At 61.8% G+C, this 7,445-nt stretch overlaps 1 protein-coding gene across 1 annotated transcript; it reads right to left on the reverse strand.

Moving 5' to 3' along the window:
- Positions 1–559: 559 nt before the first annotated feature.
- On the reverse strand, positions 560–7,445 carry LOC124475869 (SH3 and multiple ankyrin repeat domains protein 1-like). Its single transcript, XM_047032712.1, has 9 exons — positions 7,328–7,445; positions 6,849–6,857; positions 6,584–6,610; positions 6,436–6,492; positions 6,073–6,188; positions 5,486–5,609; positions 4,866–5,309; positions 2,001–4,830; positions 560–1,790 (listed from the first exon to the last, which is right to left on the reverse strand). Exons 1-9 carry the CDS (start codon positions 7,443–7,445, stop codon positions 890–892), a joined length of 4,626 nt encoding a protein of 1,541 aa, XP_046888668.1. The 3' UTR covers positions 560–889.

Consider the following 7,445-nt stretch of genomic DNA (forward strand, 5'->3'; position numbering starts at 1 on the left):
CTTTTGACCAACACGTGCAACCATTGATAAAAAAAACAAAAACAAAGTCATTGTCCATCACACAAACTGAATCTCTGACAGCTTGATTGTCCATCATGAGCCTTCGTCCCACAAACAAACGGCTTGTGTCCACGCACTCGTCTTCTCTATATCTCTTCTCATCTTATCATTCTCTCAGCTTTGAGTCACCTCCTCCCTCACTCTGTCAGTCTGGGCCTCGGGGAAGAAGGGGCTAGAGACAGGCGAGGGAGAGGGCAGCCTGGAGAAAGAGGGAGGGAGCACATCCAATAAGAAGAGAGAGGAAAGAAAAGGAGAAAGACTGCTGTGAGTGGGGAGACGGTTGAGAAGACACAGAGGGAGAAGTAGAGAGAGAGAGAGGGGAGAGAGGGGAGAGAGGGGAGAGAGAGAGAGAGAGAGAGAGAGAGGGGGGAAGGAGGGAGGGAGGGAGGGGAGAGAGAGAGAGAGAGAGAGAGAGAGAGAGAGAGAGAAGGGGGGAAAGGAGAGAGGGGAGAGAGGGGGAGGGAGAGAAAGTAAAAGAGGTAGAAAGAGGACACAGAGAGGAGAGAGAGAGAGAGGGAGACAGAGAGAGCGTGAGCGAGCAAGAAAGAGAGAAGGATGAGGTGAAAGATGGAACGCTAAAGATCGAGATGGCAAATAAAGAGAAAGAGTAACTTATCAGACCACATCTAGCGACTAAACTCTACCAAGGGAAGGGGGATGGACCCAGCTGGCGCGCAACGAAGGAAAGCTACACCCGTCTTTCCTTCTCCATCCGTCCTTTCCTTCTCACACTTCCACTCTTCCTCGGCCCCGCCCCCCATCCAGCCGAACCTGCTGCCTTGGGGGAGGAGTCTGTCCCCCCCCCGCTCCGCTCCGCTCCGCTCCTCCCTCACCTGTCCGTCAGCTTCTTCAGTGCTCTCTCGATGTTCATGCGGTGGCCCACGCGCGTCACCCCCAGGTCCAGGAAGTCATCCTTGGTGAGGGACGGCAGGTGGGAGCCGTCAATCTCGTTGTCCAGGAAACGCTCCCTGTGCTCGCCCAGGTTCAGGTAGGCCAGCCAGTCGGCCACATCGTACTTGGTCCAGTAGGACAGGGGCTTGACGGCGAAGGGCTTGGCCGGCGGCGGTGGGGTGAGGTGGGGGTAGCTGAGGCAGGGCGGGGTGGGGGGCAGGTGCATGGAGGGGGAGGTGGCTCCGGACAGGAACTGTGTGGGCGAGAGGGAACGGGCGCCCAGCAGGGGGTTGAGCGGGGCCGTCGCGGCCAGGTTGAACAGGGGAGGGGCGGAGGGGTTGTAGGTGTCTCCTAGTGGGTGTCCCGGGGAGGGGGGAGTGAGGGGGCCCGGGAAGTCAAAGGGGTTGCTGTAGACGGGGGTGCTGGGGAGGATGGGGAGGGAGGAGGGCCGCTGGGGGGCCGGGGAGGCGTGTTCGCTGGAGTAGATGAGGGGGCTGGGGGCGCGGCGCCGCGTGACGGACGAGCGCATCTCCGGGCTGGGGTTGAAGTCGAACGTCTTGGTGCGATACTTGGAGCGGTGCTTGGGCGACGTCGGGTACGGGGAGTAGGTGGGCGAGGTCGGGGGGTGGGAGTGGATGGGGGAGGTGGGCATCTGGGGGGAGGGCGAGCGCGTCCAGTTGGGCTGGAGCGGGGGCTGGGAGGACGGGGAGACGGAGGGGGTGGCGGTGAGGTTGGGGGCGAAGATCTGCTGGCGGTGCTGGGGGGAGGAGGTGGGCAGGGGCGAGGTGGAGCGGGTCGTGGGGGGGCTCTGGAACACGTCGGAGAAATCCGCCGAAAATCTGAAAGAGACAAAAAAAACGAAACACGTCCAGCTGTTCTCATGCAGAGAGGATGGTGGTGTTTCCAAAGTTCCATATGGTTACAACTGAGAAGAACGGACAAAAGCCATGTACCAGGTGCACTGCACGTTGCTTTGGACAGATGAGTCTGCAAAAAGGACCGACATGTAAACGAACACATCTAGAAGCATCTAGAAGCAACGGTCTTACCTCTGCGTGCTGGGCAACCTGGGACTGTTGCTCCACTCCTCCAGACTTTTGTTGCCCATCTGCTGCAGCTTGGAGCTCAGTTCATTGATGATGCTGGCCTTCACGCCGGCCAGGGGCGAGGGGCCCCTGCGCCCTTCCAGCGACACCCCGGCCCCGGCCCTGGCGACCCCCCCGCCCCTCTCCGCCTCCGCCGCCTCCCCCCAGGCCGCTCCCTGCGGTCTCTCCAGGCAGGCAGCCAGGGTGGAGCCGAAGCCCTCCTCCATCTTGGAGCGGCTCGGCTTGCGTCTCTTCTCCTCTGCCGCTCCGCCCGCCTCCGTCCGGGGCTCGCCTTCCTGGGGGGGCGGCCGGTGCGGGTGGTGGTGGAGGGAGGGGGGGTTGGTGCTGCTCTGCCGGCGGAGGACCGCTGCCGTGGCCCCTTCCCGCCCGCCCCCCGCGCTCTCCTTGCTCGGGGGAGTCTTTGGGTACGCGGGGCCGGCGGACTTGGGGTTGTGGTGCACCTCGAACGTCTGGCCGCCCGTGTAGCTCACGTAGGGATCCGTGTGCTCCACGCCTCTCTCTCCCTCTCCTTCTCCTCCTCCACCCCCTCTCTCTCCTCTCGCTCCGCCCACCCCCAGGATGTCCAGGGGGTGGTCGCTGCTGCAGTGGCTGTCCAGCTCCTCGATCCCAGAATCCACCACGGCGTCCTGCCAGTCTCCAGTCTTCACCATGGAGGGGTGGTGGTGGTGGTGGTGAGGGTGAGGGTGATGGTGAGGGTGAGGTTGGTGGTGATAGTCTCCGGCCATGCCGCCCGCGCCCATGCCCGCCTTGGCGGTTGCCGAGGGTACGCCGTAGTCCAAAGCGGCGGCGCCGGCGGTGGTGGTCGTCGCGGCGACCGTGGCGGTCATTGTGGTGGTGGCGTAGGTCATGGTGGTGGTGAGGGTGGCGGCGCCCCGGTCCTGGGCCAGCGGCATGACCGGGTTACCGGGGTTGAAGTAAGGGTGGGCGTGGGACATGGGCTGGGGTCTGTGGAGCGAGAGGGCAGGCTGGATGGTGCTGGAGGAGGTGGATGGGGGGAATATCTGGGGCGAGGGGAGGGAGGGCGAGAGGGCGGACTGGGTGAGGTTGGCCACCTCGCTGTCGTAGGAGGTGAGGCTGGAGGCGGCCGAGTCGCCGGCCTGGGGGGAGGGCAGCGGCGCGTTGGAGGGGAGGCCCCCGGCCGTGGTCACTTTCGGGGCGGGGAGGGGCGGAGCTGGGGGTGGGACTGAGGAGGAGTGTTGGGCCGGGTGTGGGTGCTGCTGTGGGTACCTCTGGAGGTCCCTCTGGCCCCTCTCTGAACCGCCGTTGGCAAACTGTATCGGAGGGGGCAAAGGGTCCACAAAGACAAACTCGTCATCCTGGTCTATGGAGGGGGCCGGGGGAGGGAGGACCATGAGCCCCAGCCCCCCCGCCCCCCCTGCCTCTCCTCTGGGCTCGTGTGCGTGGGCCGGGGCTCCGGGGAGGGTGTACTGGGGGACGTAGTTGGCATTGGGGCTGCTCTCCATCTGCAGGAAGGAGGGTCTGCGAGGGGTGGGCTGAGGAGCAGGGCCGACAGGCTGAGCGGGTGCCCTGCTCTCGTACACCTCTCTCTCCCTGGGAATCTGTTGGTAAAACTGGGACTGGTACTGATTGGTTCGGTCCTCCGAAAAGCGAACCCGGAGACCCTCCCTGGCCCCGCCCTCCTTGTCCCTCTCCATCCTCTCGGCCCCGCCCCCGGGCCCCCCACCGCCACCCCCTCCCAGGCGCAGTATCCGTGGCGACTGCGGGCGGCTCAGGGAGGGCGGCAGGGGGGTGGCGGAGGGAGAGGTGAGATGGAGAGAGACGGGGGAGTTGTAGGCGGACTGCGTCGGCGTGGGGAACAGCGAGGGGGCCGGGGTCTGGACGGGGGTGCTGAACGAGCCCACGCTCGACATCTGCCGGCCGAAATGGCGCTCCTCGCGGCGGGTGCGCCGGTCGTCCTTGAGGGCCCTCTCGCGGGCCGCCAGCGCCAGGCCCAGGGGCGACGACGGGTCAAGAACCTTCCCCGTCAGCGGGTGGATGAAGGTGGTGGTCGGCTGGCCGTAGTTGGAGGGTGCCGACCTTGGCTGGCCATCCTGACCCAGGATGGGGGAGGAGTACTCGGGCAGGCCGAAGGCCGGCGGCATGCTGCTGGCGTAGTTGATGTAGTTGTCCGCGGAGAACATGCCCTCGTCGATGGATTTGGAGGGGCGCAGGCGGGGGGCGGGCACTTCCATCTGGGAGCCCTGAGCCAGGGAGACGGGTGTCCTCGCCCCGCCTCCCCCCTCTCCGGCCCCCTCTCCCTGGACATCGTCCTCGGAGGACAGGAAGAACGAGGCGCTCCTCCGCCTCATGTCCCTCAGCCTCTCCCGGTCCCTCCGGGCCGCGCCCACGAACGCAGCCCCCAGCTGCGTGCTGAAGTCCAGGCTCTCCAGCTCGTGCTGGCTGGGGAGGGACGGGCTGCTGGAGGATGGCGGCAGGGGGGCGGAGGCTGGAGGGGGCTGGGGCTGCGTGGGGACCAGGGGCAGGGGCTGCCCAGGGGCTGGGATGTCCGGGGAGGCTGGGGGGGAGGCGGGGTCGTCGGGGTCGGGCGGGGGCTCCGCCTCCATGCTGCTGCCTTGGCTGCTGCGGCCGCTGCTGCTGGTGGAGGGGGCCTTGACGATGATGGTGGGGATGGGGATTGAGCTCTTCTCCTTGGATGCGCCGCCTTTGGCGCCCTGGCCCCCGCGGTGGTGCCTCTGCCCGTCCTCCACCTTGGACTGCTTCATCAGGGCGCCCTTCCCCCCTCGCCTGGCTCCTCCGCCCTGCCCGCCCCCTCCTCCCCCGCCCCCCTCCTCCCCCGCCCCCCTCCGCCCCGCTCCCTGGTCGCCGCCTGGGGGTGATGCGGCGCTGGCGGCGCCTGCGTTTTGGGCGCGGCGCTCGTGGGCGGCGTGGCGCTGCTGTAGCCCCTCCTCAACCCCCCCATTTTTCCCCCGCCCCTCCTCGGCACCTCAGGCTCCTCGGCGTGGGCACCGGGGGCTCCCCTGCGCAGGGTGGGGGCCATGACATTCTGGTTCACACCCCCAGGGGCCCCTCTGTCCCAGGCCTGGGAGTGGTGCTGGTAGTGGGCTTGGGAGGTCGGGGGTAGGGCCATGGCCGGCTCCCCTCTCCGGCCAGAGTGGGGGCCGGCAGACAGGGGCGGCTCCGGGGCGGAGGTGTTAGGTGGGGGCGGGATGTCCTCGGGGCCCGGGACTGACAGGCTCCGGGCCAGTTTCACAGCAGGCGTGTGAAGATACTGCCTCTCCTCTTCTGTCACACCTGAGCAAAACCAGACAGTGTTGTTGACTTGGTTCATTATTCAGCCTACCTCACATCAAACTGGTGCATTAGGCCAAAGACATCCATCACAACAAACAGACACAGAGATCAGGAAACGCTACTTTTCACTGTTTACAACTGTTCCTGGACGTGGCCTTCAGACAGGTTAGCCGTACCGATTGATTTCTGGCGCAGCATCACGCCGTGCGGAGTTCCATGGCCGGGCGGAAACTGGGCGTGGTTATACCCGAACCCTGGACCGGGCGCCATCATGCCGGCTGCTGACTGGTTGAAGGCGTGCTTCAGGTCCAGACAGCAACACAACACAGAAGCAGCAGGCGGAGAGGACGGGAGAAGATTTACATAACATTTTATATTTGGATTCATTTTGAAGATTTTGAAGCTTTATTTGACATACAAATAGCCTATACAGAACTACAGCAGAAGATCAAGGATAAGAAGTGCATGGTTCAAACAGTATTCTGGTGATCAGAGTCAAGGAATGGTCCGTATAAAGATGAATGACTCTGGTAAATGAACAAATCTTTTCTCAGATGTGAAAATGAACCAGTTTGCTGGAGCAAGATTACGTGTTGTGGTATCGGTGGTCAAACAGAAGGTTTCTTCAGGCACAATGTCTCAAGGAGGGATATCATACTGATGTGATGAGTGATGTGATAAAGGGCTGTGATGGAATGGTGCGACGGGGGGGGAGATGTGATAGAGGAATGAGATGGAGGCGTGTCCTGGGGGGGTGCGGCACCTCGTTAGGGACGATGCTCTTGCTCCGGTCTTTCTTGCCCCCGTGACCCCGCTGGCCCTGGCCATCAGAGGTGCTGATTGTCTGCTGAGCAGCTGCCAGGATCTCATCTAGTTTATCTGGAGGGGAGGGGGGGGGGAGGGTGAGAGGGGGGGGAGACGGAGAGAGGGGGGGAGGCGAAAGAGAGAGAGAGTCCATTACCCGGGCGGCGAAAAAGTAAGCCAAATGGATGGAGCGCTGTTTTCTTTTTTGACCAGTTCAAACATCCTCTTTATGTAGCAAAAGGCTGGGTTGGAGGAGCGAAGCTGAGGGGGCCGACTAGGTGGGGGAGGGTGGGGGGAGGGAGGGAGGGGGGTGAAGTCTTACTCAGCGCCATCTGATAGACTGTCCTTTTCTTATCTGGCACCTGCGAGGTCTCGTACTCTGAAAAGCAGATGGAATTATTCGACGGATCAAACCAGAGAACGATTCTTAATTAGGGCTGGAGGGCTGATGTGATAAGAGAGATATTCACCTGCTTTCTTCTTCCAGGGAGAGGCCGCTGGAGCGTACATCATTTGAGAGAGAGAGAAAAACAAGAAAGAAAGAGAAAAATAGGTTGTTTTCCACAACTCTGGCCATCTGCACGAAAACCAGTCGATGATAATGAGATACTGAGCGTACTTTGACAACAGTAATGTAGACAGGGGTGATGATGAGGGGGACGAGGAGGGCGGCGGTGGTGGTGGTGAGGACGACAACAATGGCAATGACATCACAGAAGGCAAGGCCTGTCGCACCTTTCTCCACTGGTGGGGGGTCCGATGGGATAGCAGAACAGAGAGAAGAGTCGGTTAACATTGGTGCTCATTATACAAAACCACACCAACCGGCTTCGTAAAACTGCTCAGTATGGGAGCATTTTCACTGCCTCGCTGGACTGTCGGAGGTTTGGGGGCTCTATCGACACTGGAGAAGGGCCGTCCATGACACAGGCCAACTCATTCATCTGTCAGTAATTAAGCTATTAAATCACACCAATACTACTGTAGATAATGACCTGGCTCTCTACATCAACTCGATACATATTTTATGAACGATTCAGATTCCCTTTTCTTTTTATGCCATCGTGCAGAACCTTGGAGTGCACAAATTCATTTTCTGTCACTTCCTCTCTCTCTCTCTCTCTCTCTCTCTCTCTCTCTCTCTCTCTCTCTCTCTCTCTGTCTCTCTCTCTCTCTCTCTGTCTTTTTCATCCCCCTCTCCGCTGCAGGCTTACCCATGTCTTCCAGCTCTGAAGTCATTGATTTTGAGCGCAGGGCGATGGCAGGGGGGGTCAGCCTCTTAGCTTGCTGGGGGGCTGCCAAAAGAAACACACACACACACACACTTACCAT

Source organism: Hypomesus transpacificus, chromosome 13, assembly GCF_021917145.1.
Source record: "Hypomesus transpacificus isolate Combined female chromosome 13, fHypTra1, whole genome shotgun sequence".
NCBI lineage: Eukaryota > Metazoa > Chordata > Actinopteri > Osmeriformes > Osmeridae > Hypomesus > Hypomesus transpacificus.

Coding starts and splice junctions, on each gene's coding strand:
- LOC124475869 (XM_047032712.1), bottom strand. CDS start 7,445: ATGGTAAGTGTGTGTGTGTGTGTGTTTCTTTTGGCAGCCCCCCAGCAA. Junction 6,189..6,435: donor AGTCTATCAGATGGCGCTGA/GTAAGACTTCAC, acceptor CCTCCCCTCCAG/ATAAACTAGATGAGATCCTG. Junction 5,310..5,485: donor GCTGCGCCAGAAATCAATCG/GTACGGCTAACC, acceptor GGTTTTGCTCAG/GTGTGACAGAAGAGGAGAGG.